Here is a 22,564-nt window from a genome sequence, read left to right on the forward strand (position 1 = left end):
GCGGCACAAGCAGGCATTGAGATGAGGTCTCTGCAGGAGGCTCCGCCCATCCACACTAACAAGGTGACTAAAGGATGCAAAAAACACAACATAGCAAACAGATAACAGGATCATGACAGAATTTCTGTAAAGAATTTACAAGTTGTGCATATGTTTTGTAAAGAGCAAGGAGGAAACTGTGTTGCTTTTTTGGTGCTCTAATGTATTTTGCATGAGACAGTGCAAGGCCACTTTACCAAAGGCTTAAATAATTAAAGCCTTCTTAATGCTGATGCCAAATCTTGTGAAATAATCTGTGAGATGGAATAAACAAAAAGTGTCAGGTCACAGAGCACAAGGCATGCATGATGCAAGATCTTGGAAAAGAATGTCGAGTCGAGACAATATAAATTGTCCCACATTCCCATAGCTGACTAGTTATGATGCTGTACTTCTAAAAATAACATTCATTCTGTTCTTAAATAAAATAAAAACAATATTTTCAGTGGATACAAACACCTATGTTCAAATGTTTTGTGGAAAACAAAAAAGTAAACCAAGCTCATTTAAACTTTTTTTCTACCATTAATCTGTACAACTCAATTTATTTTTAATCTGTTTGAGAAGGGAAGTAAAAAATAAACAACTGTTATAATTTGGTGGAACAAGACAAGGCAGTTGTATTAGTCACGATTAGTCAATATATGGTGAAATGGATAAGTAAAATTAGGAAAAAGCAAAATATAAATATATATATAGAGAGAGAGTCACTACCGTTATACATTAGCTGTGTTTTGTTGGGATTCTATATAAACTCATGATTTAAATGTATAGAGACAACATCAGGACCATTTATAATATTTTGAATTTAATATTGATAACATTCATTGTTACCTGTAGGGGTGGCCACTGAGGTAGCAAGGCTATTTGGCAAAGGTGGCAGCTGCTACCCATTGCCACCCTGTAAAACCGCCTATGCTCTAGACTAGAGTATGGAACGGAACGTTTACAGTATGTGGTTTGAAGAGTCCAGACTCTTACTGTCTCCATTTCAATGTAATCAGATTTCTTGGGGGCCTCAGTCTACTTACCATGGTCAACAGCTCCACGGCAGAAGTAAATGCAAGAAAACTTCTTTATCTCCATGGTTCTTGTTAATTTCTCATTTTGAGTGATGCTTCCTTGATTTTTGCAGTTTCCTACCAAAAACAGAGGCGAGTACCCTCCTTTAAAAAGCCATTTTCTGTGCAAAAACCTGCTTTTACTTTTTCCAAGACTGATTAAACACAGCCCATCTGCAGAACTGTGATTTTAATCTTTCTTTTGGTGACTTGAATTAAACAAGATCTCTTAGCTAATGTATAAAAATGTGGGCTCACTGACGCAATTTTAAAGAAGCTTCAAACAGCAGTCCCCATGTCTGATTCTGTCAGAAATAGTTATTAAGCGACACTATCAGATAATGGGCATTTGCAGATTTAAAGCATCGGTTGAAACATAAAATGTTACCCAGACTTCAGAATTAAGAAATAGGTTAGTAATCTGAATACTGTATGATATTTGAGGAAGGATTCAAAGTGTTCACTTGTCTAGCTGGGGAGGCCACTTTACTGTTCACGGATCTTTGTAGCAGGCACTAACTCTAAACTGACTGACTGGGAGAGATAAGACACTCACCACCCCTAGCATTGATTTGATCTATGGCTCATTTGTATTCTAAGCCCTTCTCTCATTTTGAATTTTGGAAAGAGAGGAGGCCCACACTTTAATATGACATTCCCCCTATATGATATCAAATTCAGGCACAGGGGAGCAAAATAAATTGATGGACAGAGCTGTGTGGACAGAGATTGTTTGTGCCTGTGGGTGCTTATAGTGAATGTAGACATTAATTTGAAACTCCTGTCACAGCTCTATCACTATGATGTCTTTGTCCGCAGTTATTTGGCCAAGCTCTCGATTATCATGCACCGATTTCTGTGCCTGCACTAGATAAGCTCATCTTATCATCTTCATTTTCCACTCATATGTGTTTAGGGTGGCAGAATATTTTTACGGATGAAAAGGGGTTCACACACATAAAGGTTCTTTTGCTTTACTTCCATGCAAACAGCGTGGATTCTGTTCCCACTCAGTAACTGTGAATGTGAGCATGAGCTGCTGTCTATTATCTTGGACTTTAAAAACATTGGAATTGTTTTAATGATGCAACATTGAGAGCTGGGAAAATAATCACATGTTAATTATATTAGCCATACAGGGTTAGCGTACCAATGGCGGTAACGTTATAGGCAAGTATAATTAGGATGAATTCATATATGAATTCAATAATAAGGGTTATCTTATAACATAATGCAGCATAATGAGATCCACTACAGAATCTCATATTTTGCTTTAACAGTTGGGAGTTCAGTTCATTTTTGTGGTTGTAGAGAATGAACAAGTGCACCTCATCAGAGTGAGAGCTGTGTGTAATATTTGAGTGACCTTATGCAGGCAGCTATACACGACAAAAGCTATCACTTCACTTGGCCTCAGCTTTTTAACTCACAATCCACCACTGTTAAAAGCGGTGGCAAATTTGACGCTGAGTACCTTTTAGTGGTCTCATTTGCTGGAAAGCAAAATTGTACCAATTAATGTCTGTTTTAGGAGTTCATTTTTGACTCAGTGAGCCTTACTTGCTTCCATCTTATCTAAAAGGCAGCTTTTGCATATTCCTTTTTCAGATTTTACTAGCAGTTGTTAACTGTTAGCCAGTGCAACCTGGAATCTACTGTCTCAAGTGAAGTAGGCTATTCATGATGAGTCACCTTATTTAACTCACATTTAGTTTTCAAGTTGTGGTGATAGGTTGCTTGTGACTATATCTTGGTTTTGAAAGCTCAAAGCACTTTACATTTTGACCACTCATTCAAGTACTGATGATGCAAAATGAGGAGCAACTGAAGGTTCAGTATCTTGCCCAAGGATACTTCCACATGGTCACAATGGCCTGTGATCAGATTTACAACTTCAGAGTTGGCAAGAATGGCCACTACTGTGTCACATCATGGGCGCTTTGCGTTTACATTAGACTCTTCTCATTGGAAGTCACATTTGTTTTTGTAATGTGAACGAGTACATTAAAATATCATATTTAACAAAAATCTGAGTTGGGAGAAACAATTTATTTAATGTTGCTTAAAAAATGTGTACACACCAATTAAAGTCTGACAAAGCAAGTATTTCCGACAGGTGAGTTATCGTACCAATCTTGTTTTTGCTTAATTATAGATTCTACGTTAAATGAGTAAAATAAGAGAAGCATCAGCATCACATATGTTATTATGTTGCCTGTTATTATAAATAATACTATTGATTTCATGTTGGAACGTGATGAGGGAAGAGGGATGGTGGACCCAAATGTAGGGACACAGGAATCAAGTGCAATGCGTGGTACTTTTATTAACCATAGGGAGAAAGGTGAGCAGACAACCATGACTGGCCGGGACGTGAATAGATTGATCGCCATGACTGGACAGGACAGGACGTTAATAGACTGGTCACCATGACTGGAACGAGGGTGACGTGACAGGCCCTGATTTGCCTCGACTTGACTTGCTGTGGAATGGCTATGACTTGGTTTGTGACGGGGACAATTTGGATGTGACGGGGACGACTTGGCTGTGATGAAGACGACTTGGCTGTGATGAAGACGACTTGGCTGTGATGAAGACGACTTGGCTGTGATGAAGACGACTTGGCTGTGGCGATGGCGACTTGGCTGTGGCGATGGCGACTTGGCTGTGGTGAGGACTTGACACATGAATTCCCATACATAACATAGACAATGAACACACACAGACTGGACAAACATAACAGACTAGGGCCCCGTCCACACGAAAGCCAGTTTCAATGTATCCTCACAAGTCTCTTACCTTTTAAGCCGTTCGTCCACATGACGGCGCGGTTTCGGAGCTTGAAAGCTTCTCCAGCGATGACGTAATTGTTGCAGCTCGATGACGATGCATTGTCCCAGATTGATGGCATATGTGCCAATTCACGCATGACTGTGCGCGAACCGTCAGTCTGTCAACAACAATGGCGGATAGCCGTGTCGTAGTCGTTTTTCACAGCCTCTTTAGCTTGCTTATGCTTTTGCAGCAAAATATGTTGTACTTGAATCACCCGCCATTGTCACTTCTCCTGTGTTAGTCTTTTTCATGTTGTTTTGATACATGCAAAGCCATGTTTGTTTTGTAGATTGCAATAAAGTTTTTTTTTTTAAGTGTCCGTCTTCTTCGCTGATTCTTCTTCTTTGCTTTCCGTTAACTCCATGTGGCTGCGCTACAGCGCCACTCCAGACTTGGCATATACATTACAGCCGTTAAACGTCCTCAGCGTCTTCTGTTGGACACACGCAAGTCTTGAAATGCTTTTGTGTGTACGAGATTTGTTTGAGGACCGAAGCCGGCTTGGCTTCCGTCTGGACGGGGCCTAAATACACCAACACTAATGAGACACACCTGGGGAAGGGAAGACACACAGAGATGGACGTGGTTAGACATAACGAGACAAGGGAAGAAACCAGGAACACAGACAAAAAGAACAAGAACACCCATAACAAACAAAACCCCAACCACCACAGAACCGAAACATGACAATTAAATTGGAACTCTTAGGCCCCGCCCCGTCCACACGAAAGCCAGTTTCAATGCATCCTCACAAGTTTCTTACCGTTGAGGCCGTTCGTCCACACGATGGTTTCGGAGCTTGACACCGATCACTTTTGAAACCGGGCTCCAGAGTGGAAAGATTTCAAACCGTGCCCCATACGCGTCTGTCTGGACACCATATGCAGGATACTCCTCCAGTGATGACGTAGTGGTCGCAGCTCGATGATGACGCATTGTCGCAGATTGATGACGTATGCGCCAATTCTCGCGTGTCTGTCAACAACAATGGATAGCCGTGTCATAGTCGTTTTGCGCAGCCTCCTTAGCTTGCTTATGCTTTTTCAACAAAATATGTTGCTTCTTTATTTCCATGTTCAACAAGCGGTGCTGTACATGAATCGCCCGCCATTGTCACTTCTCCTGTGTTCGCCTTTTTCATGTCGTCTTGATACATGCAAAGACATGTTTGTTCTGTAGATTACAATAAAGTTAGAAAAAAAAGTGTTTGTCTTCTTCGCTGATTCTTCTTCTACGCTTTCCGTTAACTCCCTGTGGCTGCGCTACAGTGCCACTCCAGACTCAGCATGTACATTACAGCCGTTAAACGTCCTCTTTTGGACACATGCAAATCTTGAAATGCTTCTGTGTGTACGAGATTTGTTTGACGAACAAAGCCAGCTTTGCTTCCGTCTGGACAGGGCCTTAAATTGTGTCCATCCAATCTACCCGAAAGCATTATTATCATTTTAAAGGCAGAGGATTTTATTTACTTATTTACAGCTGAGCCAATATGACCATAAGGCACCTTTGAGACATTCCAATTTCACACAAAAAAGTTGAGATTTCAACTAATTAGCTACTAATTGGCTACTAATTAACACAATAAAATTAGAAATATATATAAATTAATTAACTGGTGTCAAAATGAATATGTTAATTCAGTTAAAAATAAATAAATTATTTGGTTCAATAACTAAAATGTTAAGAAAATAATTTTGATCAAGGCAAAAAAAATGTCTGGACATCATTTTTTTGTTTTGTTTAAGCGGGGTTATAATTTTTACAGTGTCGCTTACTAACATTACTAAAGGAACCTACGACACAATTTAAATGTATTTAGGTGTATTATTGTAGTAAAGAAATGACAAGTTGCTTTCTAACATTACAAAAAGACCATACAATGAAATTAATTTTTAAAAAGTCTTAAAAATAAAAACCTTAATCAAAGGTATGGGTGGAGGGGGGCTTAATGCATGCCAGATCCACCACACCAGCATCTACCGAAATTCAAACACAATCTGCGTCTTCCTCTGGTCATTAAATCAGTGGAGGCTGATGTCTGTGGATCTCACTCTGATTCATCTATCCTTCCTTCCTTTCCTTAGTCTTTCCTTTTGGTCCTTGAGGTCTCCCTAATTGGTTGGTATTTAGATGTTTGTGGGGTTGGTGAAAGATTCTGGTTGGTAACCCGGTGGGTAGTAGGAGATGTCTGGTCGGTGCTGGATTTCACTTTTCTTTCTTTTCTTTGATCCTTCCTCGGGTCTCCTGACAACTTCGCGACTCTAGCCGGATTCTGAAGTATTCGGTTTAGGTGAACGGTATGGGATTTTTAATAGGTTTTAGGGGAATTAATGAGCACACACTCACACGCACGCACCTATGCACACACACCCGCATACGCACATGCTCACGCGCATACAAAAAAAGAAAAAAAAGAGAGCGAGAGCAATGATGATGACATGTCGAATCAATAGGATTATCGAATGAACAATACTGAGCTTTCTCTAAAAAAAATTAAAATAAATAAAGAAGAAGCATTTTCATTTGGGGCAGGCTTAACTTTTGTTGGCAGCAATGTGTGAAGCATCACAGCTAAATGCTGCTTCACCATGTTTGCTTTAAAACCTGAGCTCTACTAATTGACCTAAGACTGCAGACCACAGAGTCGTACTAGATTTATATTTAATTAGCATTTCTTTCATGTACTCACTTCAGGACCCAAACCTTCAGTGATTTATAAATCAGCAGCACAATTTTAAAAACTATTCTACAGCTTCATTTTTTTTTTTTGCTAACAACCCCTCGGTTTATTTTTCATCGCCAAAAACAATTAGCTGAGCCTTGCTTTAGTTTAGCTAAAGGAAATTTTGGTTCATCCAGTTGTTAATTTGCTTTAGACAGTGACACAACACGTTAATTGAACTACTGCCATTTGGGGACACTGATAATAATAATAATAATAATAATAATGATAATAATAATAATAATAATAATAATAATAGCTGTGTGTCATCTGGATAGTCATGATAACCAACATAATTGCAGACAGTGAATTTGAGACTTTATTCTGAGGAAGTAGCAAGTGGTGTCATTATGCTTAAAATATGTAGTCAGATGCATAAAAAAATGCACAAAAAATGTACAGATAACAAAAACGAGTCACGATTAATACAGTATATGAAGATGATGGTTGAGATGCGTAGTGCTGTTACGAGTGAATATGGTCAACTGTTTTTAGTTGATTTATCAAGTACTTACCACAACACTTGCATGAATGAACACACAGAAGAAGAAGAAAAAAACACCCACAAGTGACGGCACTGGGTTTTGTAAACAGCCCCAAGCTGAGCTGCTTAAGTTATGCAAAGTTAAATCCAGTGGGCAAAGCTTGTTTTTAGATGCTTGTGAACCTCAGATAGGGTACTCTATGTAGGTCTTTGGCTCCATTCTAGATATTTGGTAGTGTGTGCTGCATTTTTCTGTGAAAAGTACAGGAAGAAAAAAAAACTAGAACCAAAATAAAGACAGAGCAGTGCGAATTAAAGTTTTGTTAGCACTGTGACCGTGTTAAGACTCCTGCTGCTGTAGTATAAAAATGATATGATAAATAGTAATGTTAACAAAAATGTTCTGGAAAATTCCACTTGTAAATAGTCTCATCTCATCTGCTGCAGTTGTGCGTGTACTTGAGATAATGAGATCTGTGTCAAATGCTCTGTTAGCTTGTAATTAATACGAGGACACTGCTGCAGAGTAACACACTGTGAATATATAATTATGTATCCTAATATACAGTCTATCAAGCACTCACAGTGGTGTGTGTATGTGGGTGTGGGTGTGTATGTCCCTTTCTATCTATCTATCTATCTATCTATCTATCTATCTATCTATCTATCTATCTATCTATCTATCTATCTATCTATCTATCTATCTATCTATCTATCTATCTATCTATCTATCTATCTAGCTATCTTATGCAGTGGCACATGTAAGCATCAGATCGGAATGGATCACATCACATGTAAACAGTTGACCAGAGATCTTCAATCGGAATTATTTCAAACAGAATGACAACAAAAATCTGTATAGCTATCCATCGCAACTAGCACTAAATCTTTACTTCTCTATTAATACACTGATGAATTTAAGAAGTTTCATCTTTCTTTCCAAGCAGAACCATTTTTCAAAAGTTCAACAGCAAAATCAGAAATCTTACTTTTCTATGCACAAGCCCTTCTGTTAGACCATATTGTGTGGTATGCTTAGTGTTGCATGGCAGTGAAAAAAACGCTAGGTAGTGAGCACGAGAGTGTCTGCACATTACTGTTACATCCGACTGCTCCAGTTGTGCTGAATGAATAGGCCTCGTTAAAAATTAATTGCCTCACAGAGCTGAGTGCTTCACCATCTACATAAGATGCATGCAATCTTTTTTGTTTCCTCACTTGCTTCTAGCAAATGACTGTGTATGTTTCATTTGTCCTCTTGTTAACTTAGGAATTGCGTGATTAAATAAAAAGGCGCTTGGAGGAATCATGGGAACATTTAATCTTCAACACTTTAATTGTGAAAACAAAACACAACTGCATTAAAAAAAAGAGTCGATATTTTTGTGTATCAAAGGTTTTATGCTGAAATTATCAGTCTGGTGAGATATAATACAAGAGCTTCTTCAATACAGTCTATAAAGGCCCTTTATTAGTACATTGTACATATTAGTACACAATGCAGCCCTTTCAATGACTTGTGTTGCGATAGGAATTTACTGTAATCTGCAACTGACAAAATTAGCACATTCTTTTATTCTTGATTCTAGCATGCTGTAGTACAGTACAATTAAGAAGTTTAATTAATTGTATTGTGAGTGTTTTGACAAGATTATGTTGATTAATGTCAATTTCTGAAATTGGGTCTCTGCGTCAGCCATTCTGAACTGCCTAATTTACCACTCCAAGTTTCTTCACCCATGACTGGGTTGCTACAGTATCATGTCAAAACATCATGGTCCCCATTTTCTTTTTCTAAATCCTTAGTGCATCTCTCAAAAGTAAATATATGTTCCACTGAACATGTCAGTACCATCGTAACGACAAGTCCTTGAGTCATTAGGGTACGGATAACATTTAGTCACGACAATAAACCCACAGACTGTTTTGACGTGGACATGATTTTGGTTAAAACAGTTATCTTGAATATTGCAGAACGTCTCACTCTTAATTATTTGTAATCTATCATTTCAGTCTGGTTGTTTCTCAACCAAAATGAAAATTGCTAAACTAATATGAGTTTAGCTGCAATGCTTCTCAATTATTGTTTTGCTACACCGGTACGCCCCCACCACCCCCTAACTCTATGCCACGACTATAAATAGTATCCTTTCCTTTGTCTTTAAAATTGTTGTAAGGACACTTCTGCACAGGAGCTAATACTCCTCTCTGACAATAAGAGCACCACTACCACCCACTGTAGTGGATGTGCCAATACACTTTATGCTAATCGCACACGTCCTCCCTGGCATCGCACCACTTTAGCAAAATGACCGCCCCTTAAAATGGATAAAAACAACAACAAAAGGTCATGCTGCTTAACTCCATCAGTATACCGTACAAAGAACATATTATTGTAAAGACATGTTTTGGGTTGACTTCCCCTTTAAATACCAAATCATAAAGTCAATATGGTTTTAGAGACAAAAGAACAACTTCAGGGTGGCATGTTTGCCAACTGGTTAGCTGGCACATCCGCCTCACAGTGCAGACATCACGGGATTGAATCCGGGCTCTGGGCTTACTGTGTGGAGTTTGCATGTTCTCCCCATGCCTGCGTGGACTTTCTCGGGGTGCTCTGGTTTCCCCCTACTGGTGAGGCACTACTCTTTTTGAGTCAGATATGAAATTACGAACTGAAAATAAATTAGGTAATCTTTCAAACTTGACCTACATTAAAACATGTTTCAAAAAAAGCCATTTTCATTTTATTTTACTTTCATTATTTATTTTTTGTTCCTATCAATGAGACTACTTCTACACTGCTGTTTTAAATTGAGTGGGGGAAAACTCAACGAATGTGCATCCTAAACTCAACTAAAGTTAAGTATTTTAAAAATGAACATTGCCTGATCATTAAGTATACAGTCTGTTCTGGCACTGTACACAATGTCAGCACCAACCAAAAATGGACAATATAGCAATTACGTGTACCAATTGACCGCTCAAGTAGATGGAGCAGGGTTGCTGTTCTCTTTGCACACACAAGCAAGTACACAATAATGGCAATGCTAATGTTTCAACTTGACATTTGTACCCAGCACTCAAAAGAAGACAATACATTTCGCACACCCCACCAATGGAATTAAAAGCTTCAGGTTGATGTAAAGAGAAGCTAAGCGATGAGGAAACAGCTTGTTGGTGATGCACGATGGAGGAGATTGCTGTGTGTGTTTATCGTCCTCCTGTCCTGGATGGGTATTGCATTACAAAGAACTGTCTCCAACCTGACAAAATCAATTACTATGAATAATGAATGTCTTCAGATGCTGATAGTTCACTGCTTATTTTGTCAGAGCTGCCATTGTCCTTGCAAAAGCGTATCGGTTTAATTTTTCAGGAGGTATAGATGGTAAAGTAAGTGAATTCTTCAGATAAGAAAGTGGATTTTTATCTTTTACTAAATTATTTGTTGCATCATCATTTACAAGAGGGACTTTTTCCCTCTTTGTGATCTTACTCATAGTTCTGTTCTGTACTCTGTCTACAGTCTCATCACTAGTACAACCCATAGCATAGAGGATGTGTGTTCATATCACCATCTCGTGGTAGCCTCAATTATCTCTTCTGCAAATGCAAAATATTGATTCAAAGGAGTTTTGTTAGAGAACACCTGGAATTGATACAGTAATTGTTCATTGGTGTAGCAGCATAAATTAGTTGACTTCAGTCACATTTGAATACATTTAAGTCAGGCCCATAATTGATTATTAGACTCTATTTAGAGTTGAGCCAAATAGACTCAGTTTTAGAGTAGGCTAAAACAGTATTTATATTATATAAGAGTAAAATAAAGAATTGAAAATAAAAAGAAAAGTCACTTAAAACTTGAGGAACAAACTCACAACCTTCAGCCTGGGAGAGGAGAGGAGACCAAAAACATATACAGTATGTTGGTCTGATTCCAGCTGACACAACAGGAGCTGAGCCTCTGTGGCTCAGGGTGTAGCTCGGCTGTCTCCCAAGATGAAGGTCATGAGTTTGTTCCTCAACCCTTGAGCGACTCTGCCCAATTCCTTATTTTACTCTGTTCCAAGTGTAAATATTACTTTAAAACTGAGTCTATTTGGTCCCACTCTAAATAGAGTCAAATTTATTCTACAGAATTTACTGTGTTGTCTTGTCCTCTGCATCTCAAATCTCTTTTAAAAATATGGATGTTACATTAATTTAATATGCTAAATTGCTATTGGTGTGAATGTGAGTGTGTATGATTGTCTTTTGGGTGGTCAGAACATGGGTGTACTCCACCTCTCACCAGGCTCCAACACACCCACTACCCTAATGGGGACAAGCGGTATAAAAAAAATAAAAATAAACACGATTGATGGATATGCAAGTTAAATCTGCATTTTAACATTTTACTGTGGGTCATCCACAGTTCATAGAACTCGTATCGTAAAATTCACATCTGTGTATCTTATTGCAAGCGGAAAGAAAGAACGTTAACCTTGTACCTCTTTCTTTCTTTCTCTCTTTTTATTCAAGAGTAAACACAAGAAGGACTTCCTTGCTTCCTCTAACATCCATCCATTTTCTACACCGCTTGTCCTCATGAGGGCAATGGGTGAGCTGGAGCCTATTTCAGCTGACGATGGGCGAGAGGCAGGGTGCCCCCTGGACTGCTCACTTATGAACAGTTCAAAGTCTATCATGCATGTTTTTGGAATGTGGGTTGGAAGGAAGCTCAAATATCCATAAGAAAACTCGGGCAAGCACGATGAGAACATGCAAACTCCACACATGAGGGCCCGAGTCAAAATTCAAACCTGGGACCACTTGATTGTGAGGCAATGTGCTAGTCACTGCCAATGTATTCATACATTAAAAATGAACACATTGTGGTATGTGGTTATTTTTGCTGCTAAATATCCTCTGAGATGTCATATGTAGGTCTTCTGAGAATGACCATACTCGTATACTGATTTTACTAATCAAGTTACATGGACAATTATCGTGTGGAAGACGTGCGCAGATAATGGGTGTATGTCAGATTCAATACATGTATTAACACAAAGAAAAACAGAAGCTCATGATCAGCATCCTGCTTTGTTTATCCAAAACTCAGGATGTATTCAAGATGCTAAAATATAAAGCTCAATTTAAGGGAACTTAAGGGCTGGAGTCACTAATGATTTAATAAGATATAATAATAATAATAATTATTATTATTATTATTATTAATAATAATAACAAATTAATTCAATACACTTAGTTCAAGCAGTCTGAAAATGCCTATCCAGAACAGCTATAAATAAAGAATATATGCTTTAAAAAAAAAAGAGAGAGAGAAAAGAAAAAGTCACAGTTCACTATTGCATTGGCCTATCTATGATGTAAGCATTAAAGTACATTTCCATTTTATCTTTAACAATTGTCATTTTAGCATTTATTTAGGTGCATAAAAAAATAAAATAAAAAATGCAACGCTTCATTATTTTATCCATTGCTGCGGTGACGAACTAACACGCTGCAATAGAAAAACTGCGACCTCTGGTGTGTTCATCAAGAAACAACATTTTGAGCATTATAATTTATTGAACCACACAACACAGCTGCACGTAAAGGAAGAAGCGGATTGCTCTGGCAGCTGCAGCTATACTATAATAATACAAAGAGAGAAAATGGGCAAGGAATAAAGGAAAATAAAGGAGTGTGTTGATGTTTGAGAGGCTTTTGGAAATTGCCCCATTCATTGATTGCACGATTATATATTATAAACAATGTTTTCGTTTTGTTTTTATTTCATCATTATAAATCCACAGAAAAGATAGTTAAGTACAACCTAGATCCAAAAAGCCAACATTAATAAAACACAAGATATGAACAATAGTAAACAGAAATGTGTAATCAGCAAATCAGCAATACTCCTCATCACTACACCTTTCCCATTCCCTCTGTATTCCGTAAACACATGACTTTTATATTTAGTTTTAAATTGATTTATATTTGTTCATTGTTTTAAATTCTCACATATAGTCTGCGTGACGTCATGCATGCTGTGATCGGGACATTTGGATTCACTGGTGAAAGGATCCGAAACTGAGTAGCTCTATAACTGCTTCAAACTGAGAACAAACGGAGAAAAAGATTTTGTTGGTTTGTTACGATTGTAGCCTATTATTGTTTATCTTTAGTTTTATGTCGTGTTCTGTAAAGTGCTGTTACAGTTGCAGCAGCTGTGAAATGAATCACTATATAAATACAATTGAGTTGAGTTGATATACAGTACATTTATTTATATACATATCTATCTCACTAAATTATTAGTACAATTGCATTTCTGGATGTGACTGTGTATTAAGATAACTAAAATCAAGCCGTTTTAATTGCACCGCTGTCTGTCAAGACTTTTGAAGTCGCGAGGCTGCCATAATACTCCTCCCAAGAAACGTTTCTCGGCATACGATCCTATACATTTACAGTATCGAAATTGGAGAACATTTGAGACAGTACTTAGTAGAAAGAGCATGATTTATGATGTTTTTAATTTGTTAAATATAAACAAGAGGACTTAAGACATTTTACAACTTGCCTTAAATACATGTATAAATTATATGCTTAATGATGTTTACAGGCGGAAACTTGTATTTTTTTTTTAATTAAAGAATTATACCTGTAGTTCAACAAAAGATGCCTCTGCCAAATCTAATATTGGGGTCTTACTGAGCGATAAAAGAAAAAGGGGGTCTTCAAATACATACTGTCCACTTGTTAAAAAAAAAATTGTGACCATCCCGCAATACACTTCCGCCCACCGGCTCTTTACTAAGTGCCAACGAGCTGTACGTGTCTCATCTGTACGTATACGGATAGTTTAACAGTAGTCTGCTCGCAAGATGGGAGGAGTAAGATGGCCGCCGAATGGCTTCAACAGCTTGTACGGGCGCGTATGGACAGAGATGGAAAAACCAGGTCAAGAAAGTAAAAACCCTGCTAGAGTTTGGCTTTCGTCACAGGTGCTTTTCGTAATGACCTTGTTTACCTGCCGGTTGAGTACAAGTACCCGTATCTGCTAGCTTTCACTACACGTGTGCACAACTTCACTGGAGCTAACCACCAGCCGTGTCGGAAATTAGCATTTTATCGAACATATAGCAAATAACTAGGCTACTTGTAAGGGGAACGAGAATGACGAGTCAAGAGCTGGAACATAACTTTTTATTTTGCACACATATCATTCTTTTATATAAGCAGACATTAAAAAAAAAGTAATCATAAAAGAGTAAAAAAATAATAATTTCCAAAATTTGACGCAGTCCAACAAGCAGCAATATGTGCCTTGCAACTGGCTAGAATCAAGTCCAGGGTGTACCTCGCTTCTCGCTGAAGTCACCTGTGATAGGCTCAAACTCACCTGTGACCCTAATGAGAACATTATAGACGTTTCTGGAATGTGGGCGTAAAACAATGTACCCAGGAAAAACCCTCACAAGTGTGGGAAGAAAATGCAAACGCCACAAAGAAGGCAAGACTTAAACCGAGAACCGCACAACTGTGAGGCAACTTTTAACATTTTACTTCTAAAAAAAGTAATTTGCACGTTGCATCTTTGTCACTATGTGATTTGAATGTAATTATAGTCCTAAATAAATGAAGGACAATACCTTGTGCCTGTTGTCAGCTAATCTGCCTCACAGTTGAGATAATCTGGGTTCAAATTTTAGGCCCTCCTGCGTGTTTGCATGTTCTCCCCATGATTGAATGGGTTTAGAACATGCATTTTAGATTAATTAAAAACAAAATTGCTCATAGCTATGTGTGTGAAAGGTTGTCTATGTATGACCTGCAAATGTCTGACAGCCAGTTCTCCATTTCTAGTCCATTCATCTAGGATAGGCTCATCATACCCTCCTGCCACCTATGACCCTAATGAGGCAAGTGGCAGAGAAAATTAAACAATTGATGTTTGTTTTTTAAACATAAAAAATGTTTATTATTAGTTAGTGTAGTATCATTTGGGTGCATTTCATTGCCAAAGCTGCTCCATTTCCGTTTCACGTGTAGGTTCATTGTCTTTTTCGGGGGGGGGGGTGCGGTACTCTCATTTAGGGGCGGGGCGGGGACATTTATTCAGTGTAACTGGAGTAAAAGAAGTAAAAGAACAGCAAGCAGTAGACAACAAAACCCCACCCAGTTCGATCGGGGGGGCATTTCATTGGTGCATACGTATGTAAATCAGATCGCTCTAAATTCGGCGCACCTCATTGGTTGACAGTGACGACAATCCCAAACCCGCGCCCCCGCCCACTTTAGCGGATCAAGTTTGAATGAACTGCAACAGCCTTGCTCAGGAGGCACCGGGAGCATTTGTGATATTTATTAAAAGTGTGTATCAAAGGGCGAACTGAACCAGGATGGAGATGAAGAAGAGAATTCACTTGGAACTGCGGAACTGTACTCCGTCAGAGGTAAGTTAAGACGCGGACCATCGCTTTCGCGTCTCACCGGACGGTGAACGCTGTCGTGTACGTGCGTTCTTGCCGTGGTGGAGAAAGAGAGATACAAAGTTTTTCAAGTCTGGGAAAGATGCGGACGTAATGCTGCGTTGTTGCGAACATGTTGAGAAGAGACAGGTGCTCCCAGCGAGTCAATTCCATCTCCGGCGTGCGGCCATATAAACAAGGCAAGCGGCGAGAGAAGCCATATTAGTAACTTTTACAGATCTGCTCGGCGCGCGTATTTGTTCGTCCCCGTATATTGACACAACTTGCATCTGCGCCTCCATTTATCGAATAACAAATTTTGAGCCTTTGGGTACGCAAGTAATGACAAATTAATGATAAACCTCGAGGTGCCGCTTCCAGCTCCACCCACCCAGCACCCCCCAGTTAGCGCAGCTCCACACTTACTGTACTATTGCAATGGTGAGGCCAGACAATACTGTAGTGCAGTGCCAACGTTGGCGGACAGCGCTACTCGTCTCCACCTAGAGGCAAAATACACTGCCATTCTCATGACATTACGTTGCTGTAAATTTGGTTCTTGTTTGAAGCTGTCGTATCATTATGACTGCGTCGTAGCCATCTATCGAAAACACCTCGCTCGAACGCGCGTAGTTGTTTCTAGAAGTAGGACACGCCGCCATTTTACTACCATACAAAGGTCCTATTTTGAAGCACGTGAACGCCGCATTTATTCGACGCAAACGACGCGCGATTTTACAATACATTGTTATAAATAACAACCTATAAGCGATCCTCGATCCCATCTGCGTTTTTTTGTCGTAAACAACAGGTAGAAACGTTCGCCTGGCAATGGCAGCGGCGTAATCCGCTTTAGTTGCCCCTCCTACTTACAAATGAGTTTGTGGACTAGGATCTTCTGCTCCGATTTGTTTGTTCGAATAAACGTCCCTCTACGTCGTTTGCACGCGTATCTGCTCGGTACAAAAAATAAATTAACCGGTTTTCATAATGATACGTACATAAATGTATTATTTAGGCAATGTAAATGAGCCAATTCATCGCGAGAAGAATAGCTGTAGCGGAATAATATTATGCAGGTCTATTTTCCGGTTCTCTATGCTGATTGGTGTCACATTGAAGGTCTCAGCACACGTGAATATCCATCCGCTCAATTCACTCACTGTTCTGTACTAATACAGCTAGTACAGTACTGTACAGTTCTTTTTCTGCTGTACTGAGGTAATAACTTTAATAGAATAACACCCATTAAAGTACAGAAGTATACATACGTTCTGACTAATACCAAGCGTCCTGCGACATTTGTTACATCAAATTAGGTATTTTTGTGGTTAAAATTGGTTAATTATATGCATTTGTCATGTTCTAACATTTGATCTAAATCATAAAATGCATTTTACATATTTCAGCTTCCACAAACAATTGTGTTTCATAGAAACACAATTCATTCACAATATTACGTGGCAATGAATTGTGTTTGTATGAAAACAAACCATTTTATACACACAATTGTACTTAAAAAAACAACAACCTCATCTGTTAGTTTAAAAAAGAAGAAGAAAGAAAGCAGAAAGGTTTGTCCACCCCTGCATTAAAGTTTCGGGTAGGCTTCTACATTGATGCTCAACTTATGCATTTGCTTGAATTTTGTCATAAAAATATTATTAAGGTATTTTAAAATTAAATATCCCTTTTCTCTAAAAACGACTGCCTTGAGTTTAGAATGATGTCATTAAAGTATGACTTCCCATTTCAATAATGGTTAATGTTGCATATTCAGACAGATTTAGAGCAATGGGTCTTAAACTTTTTTGTTTTTTTTTACACCTAATACCATGTTAAAAAAAATATCTATATGTAGGTATCCAAGTACCTCCAATATGACCAACATTTAAGATGGAGTTTGCTGTTTTATAACTGCTATGATGGTTTGAATCTAGCGTTCAAATTGAAACTGATATTTAATATTGTAAGCCACAGTAACATTATGCAATTTGGAATATAACTAGGACGAAGTGTTAACTTAAATAACAATTCAATTAAAATATATTTAAACTAAACTTGAGAAAAAAAGTATATTTATTCAAGTAAAAAAAAGTTTAGGATTAAAACCAAATGTGTTGTACTTAAATGTTAAATAAAACTGACCTGTACAGTACTGTACTATACTCTACTTGATTCTTTTGCATACCACTAGACGGAGCCTGCATACCATTGTAGTACTTGTACTGCTCTTTTGAGAATCACTTGATTAGAATAGTTGAAATATGCTATGTGTGCTATTAATTGACACTTAATTCAGCGTAGTGTCCTCCCAAAAATCATTTGTGAGGAGGATTCTGCCTTAGTGTGTTGTTTTTCTGGTTATTTTTTTTTAAATCCCTTTTATCATTGATCATTTGGGGTTTGCCAATAACCAGACTTGAATGTGTTTCTACTGTAGGTCAAAGAGCTTGTCCTTGACAACTGCCGCTCCAATGACGGCAAGCTCGATGGTCTAACGGATGAATTTGAGGAGCTGGAATTCCTGAGCACAATGAGGGTTGGACTGACCACGGTCGCCCACTTGCCGAAGCTAAAAAAACTCAAGAAGGTTGGTTTTGATACATAAATAAACTGTTAAAAGTGTGCAGCTTTCTAATAGTTTGAATTATTCACAGCTTGAACTCAGCGATAACAAGATTTCAGGAGGCTTGGAAGTGTTGGTAGAGAAATGCCCTAACCTCACACATCTCAATTTAGGCGGAAATCGGATTAAAGACCTCAGCACCATTGAACCACTGGTGAGTTAAACATGCCTGAAAATGCCAAATGTAGTGGAAGTCAAAGTACAGCCACATTCTTAATAATACAGGTGGGCCCAAAAATATTTGGACAGTGACACAAGTTTTGTTATTTTAGCTGTTGATGAAAACATATTCGCGATACAATCATATAATCAATATAGTCTTAAAGTGCAAACTCTCCGCTGTAATTTGAGAGTATTCACATCCAAATTGGAGCAAGGGTTTAAGAATTACAGCTCTTTAATATGAAGTAGTCTCTTTTTCAAGGGACCAAAAGTAATTGGACAATTGACTTTGAAGACTGAAGAAAAATAACAAGGATGCATGTGCTTTTCCCTCGTTAACCTATCACAGATTATGCAGTTATAAAGTCTGGAGTTTATTCCGGGTGTGTCGTTTGGTGTTCCTCTTTAAAGTAAAGAAAGTAATAAAGTAAACTACAATTCTCAAACAATTGTTACACCTTTTTTCTTCTGTACGGTCGTTTAAGTAATACAGAAATAAATACATTTAAAAAGAACCCCGAAAGCTCATGTATGAAATTAATTGACAAAGACTCTTTTGTCAATAATAGTAATTCATTTTAGTTTTTAAATGTAAAATGTTTCAGTTACTGTTTTTTTTTAAGCACACTCATTATTCTTATATTTTGTTAAAAAAAACTCTTTTTTTTTTCATTTTAGTTATTTCTTTAGTTTTTGTCAACTATAATAATCTTGGTGGGCATCCATTTCAAAGGCCCGGCTAATTGTTTACAAACAAAAAGTCAATATTCCGTAATATATGCCCCTTTAAACATAAATGACACATTTGAGCTGTTCTAAGTTGCTGCTTTGTTCACAAGACTGGTCCTTTTGACAGAAAGACCTCGGGACCCTGAGAAGCCTTGAGCTGTTCACGTGTGAGGTGACAAACCTGAGCGAGTACAGAGAAAGTGTTTTCAAGCTACTACCGCAGCTCACTTATCTGGACGGGTACGACAAAGATGACAAAGAGGCGTCGGATTCGGATGCCGAGCTTTACGCAGAAGGCTGGGAATACGGCGACGAAGATGAGGAAGGTACAGTACATTTACATTTGAAAGATGATACAGTACTGATAGATCCATGTACATTTTGCTGATAGCCCTTGGTTTTACGCAGATGTAGATAAAGAGGATTATGACGATGATGCACCATCAGGAGGAGAAGACGAGGATGAGGGAGATGACGATGAAGAGGAGAATGAGAAGGGGGATCTCAGTGGAGAAGTCAGACTTGAATTAGTATTGAAATATAAATCAATAATATTTTAATTTATTGAATAGTTGTTGGTTTTTTGCTCTGCATGCTAGAATAAAATCTTGAATTATGTGTCATAGAGAGTTTTTATTTATTTATCCTTGTGTGTATGAAAACGGGAGTTCTTGTGAAGTAATGAGACAATCTGATCCCCAGGAGGAAGATGAGGAGGACCTGAATGACAAAGATGTAGATGACGATGAGGAGGCAAAGGAGGAAGAGGGTGAGTATGTAGGCTTGGCCGACCCCAAAAAAAAATTTGGGGAAAACCTGTAACGCTTCTTCTGGCATCCTAAACATTTTGACTGTTACTCCAATAGAACAAGATCGGGGTCAGAAGCGAAAACGAGAACTGAATGAAGAAGGAGAAGACGACGACGATGACGATGATGACGATTGAGGGTCATTTTGAGGTTAAATGTGAACTGTTTGAACTTATGCCCCAAGTCTCTTCCCGATAACCAAGTGTTTTTTCCTTCAGTTGGCGAGCTCTGGTTCTTTGCCCTTTGTCACAGGCTCTGCACCTTTTGTGTACCTTTGAAGGTCTTTACAGTCCACCTTTAACTATTTTGCAGACACATTTTATAAGCTAGGCAAGGACATTTGAAGAGATATTTGGGGTGTTTTCTGACTCTTTGTATGAGACCAGTTTGTGAATAAATCTGTAATTTAAAAGGAACCCCGTCTGTAATGACATTTTTGCTCTCTAGTATGGTTTATTTGGTTGTTAGCATAAGTAAAATATCAAAAGTAATTTCCAGTCTAATACATTTTGTAAAAATTTTATATGCATATACGTCGCCATTGTTGTTTGTCGCAAATGCTCTGGGTAGTGACGTAACATGGATGCACGCTATTGTTTTTAGCAGTCACGGTGATCTGTTTATTTACACTGAACAAAAATATAAAGGCTACACTTTTTTTGTTTTTGTTTGTGAGACGGACTCAAAGATTTAAAACTTTTTCTACATGCACAAAAGGCCATTTCCCTCAATCATTGTTCACAAATCTTTGATAAACTGTTAGTGAGGATTTCTCCTTTGTCGAGATAATCCATCCCACCTCATAGGTGTGGCATATCACAATAAAAGGCCACTGTGAAATGTGCAGTTTTATTACACACCACAGTGCCACAGATGTCGCAAGTTTTCAGGGAGCATGTAACTGGCATGCTGACTGCAGGAATGTCCACCAGAGCTCTGTTGCCTGTGAAATGAAAGTTCATTTCTCTACCATAAACCGTCTCCAAAGGCGTTTCAGACCAATTGGCAGTACATCCGACCGGCCTCACAACCGCAGACCACGTGCAACCACACCAGCCCAGGACCTCCACATCCAGCATGCTCACCTCCAAGATTGTCTGTGTGTCTTATCTTGACAAAGCAGAAATGCTAACTACAGATTTAGACAGATTTGTGAGCAATATCTGAAGGAAATGGCCTTAGGGTAGGTACTGCATTGAATGATGTGAATTGACAAGAGTACATCTGCGGGTCTTTGGGCAGGTAGACGCTTCCAAACGCATCTTTCCACTGTTTTCTTAACTTTCTATAGGAAAGCTTATGGAGGCTTACCTCGCTTTCTTTGTTCCCCTTTAATGGAAAATTGCGTCCAAAAGCCGCAAGCAACCATATCATGTCGTCATCCTAGAATGCATTACGCAGACAAAAACATGGCAACCGGTGTGTATCAAATCATGTTGTCAACAAGATGGGTTTTTTTTTTACAAGAAATGATTATATATATTTTTTACATGTGTTTTAACTCATTCACTGCCATTGACGACTATAGACGTCAAAAATTCATTTTAGCCATTTCTATTAGTTTCACATTTTTTCCCACTTTTGTTAACAAGAGTATGAAAACATTTAGAACATATAAAATTTGTGATTAATCTTGAGTTAACTAGTGAAGTCGTGATTAATTACAATCAAAAAATTATATCGCCTGATGCCCCTAATTTAAAAAAAAAAAGAAAGAAAAAAATTATAAAAAATTTGGGGTGTCAGATGATTACATGTTTTAATTGTAATTAATTGCATGACTTCAATAGTTAACTCACGATTAATTACAAATTGTTTATCTGTTCTAAATGCACATTTTTTTAAAGGTTTTCATACTCTTGTTAACAAAAGTGGAAAAAAAAGTGAAACTAATAGAAATAGTTCAAATAAATGTTTGAAGTCTATAGCCGTCAATGGCAGTGAATGAGTTAATGGTAAAGGTCAGTTGAGACAGTTTGTCGTTTAGGTTGGGGTTCCTTTCAAGTCCCTCACTTTAAAAAGTAACTTAAACCAACATAATAATGCATGCCTACTTCTAAATCTAAAGCCAGTAGTAGTTCAGATATGTGAGTTGTGGTCCAGTCATGCCAGAAATGTTATTTTTGCATTCTACTTTATTTCCTAGAAATAAACCATGTGTACTATGCTATCCTGATGTGAAACGTGTGCTGAGGGTGACCCTCTGAGGCATTTAACCCATAGCAGAAGTCAACCCTTGTCAAAACCTAAGCTTTGATAGTTCGGATATTACGTGTTATTGTAAATATTGACCAAATCTATTTTTTTGTATTCTCTTTGATGGCAGCAGACATTAAGCATATAACTGATGTGAAACTATACATTGTAATAATATATGAATGATGTATTCTATTTTACCCGGAATGTGCAGTGTGAAGCTTCTTGCATTTGGACAGAACTTTTTAAGCATAATCTCTCCATAAAGATGATTAATTCAGCATCAGAATTATTTTTGTGTCTGTCCACTGTTCTTTTCTATGACAAACAATTACAGCTATCTGAAAATGTCCTGGGAGTACACAGGTCTTGTTGGTCCATGAATAGTAAAATTGCATATTGTCTCTGCTATGTGAAAAACACTTATGTC

General features: G+C 38.1%; 1 protein-coding gene and 1 long non-coding RNA gene across 2 annotated transcripts; one reads left to right on the plus strand and one right to left on the minus strand.

Moving 5' to 3' along the window:
- Positions 1 to 3,401: 3,401 nt before the first annotated feature.
- On the minus strand, positions 3,402 to 4,325 carry LOC144050827 (uncharacterized). The gene is made up of 2 exons (XR_013293938.1): positions 3,900 to 4,325; positions 3,402 to 3,765 (listed from the first exon to the last, which is right to left on the minus strand). It is a non-coding gene; the product is annotated as an uncharacterized LOC144050827 (long non-coding RNA).
- An 11,097-nt stretch (positions 4,326 to 15,422) lies between these two features.
- Positions 15,423 to 20,354, plus strand: anp32a (acidic (leucine-rich) nuclear phosphoprotein 32 family, member A). Its single transcript, XM_077564178.1, has 7 exons — positions 15,423 to 15,594; positions 18,053 to 18,202; positions 18,270 to 18,392; positions 19,257 to 19,455; positions 19,538 to 19,644; positions 19,832 to 19,898; positions 19,996 to 20,354. The coding sequence occupies exons 1-7, from the start codon at positions 15,541 to 15,543 to the stop codon at positions 20,073 to 20,075; spliced, it is 780 nt and encodes a 259-aa protein (XP_077420304.1). The 5' UTR covers positions 15,423 to 15,540; the 3' UTR covers positions 20,076 to 20,354.
- The last annotated feature ends 2,210 nt before the right edge of the window (positions 20,355 to 22,564 follow it).

This window comes from Vanacampus margaritifer, chromosome 4 (assembly GCF_051991255.1).
Source record: "Vanacampus margaritifer isolate UIUO_Vmar chromosome 4, RoL_Vmar_1.0, whole genome shotgun sequence".
Lineage (NCBI taxonomy): Eukaryota > Metazoa > Chordata > Actinopteri > Syngnathiformes > Syngnathidae > Vanacampus > Vanacampus margaritifer.

Bases quoted from the DNA above. Each gene is read 5' to 3' on its own strand.
- anp32a (XM_077564178.1), top strand. From the start codon at position 15,541: ATGGAGATGAAGAAGAGAATTCACTTGGAACTGCGGAACTGTACTCCG. The intron at 15,595-18,052 runs GTAAGTTAAGAC...TTTCTACTGTAG, and splicing joins GGAACTGTACTCCGTCAGAG to GTCAAAGAGCTTGTCCTTGA. The intron at 18,393-19,256 runs GTGAGTTAAACA...TCCTTTTGACAG, and splicing joins TCAGCACCATTGAACCACTG to AAAGACCTCGGGACCCTGAG.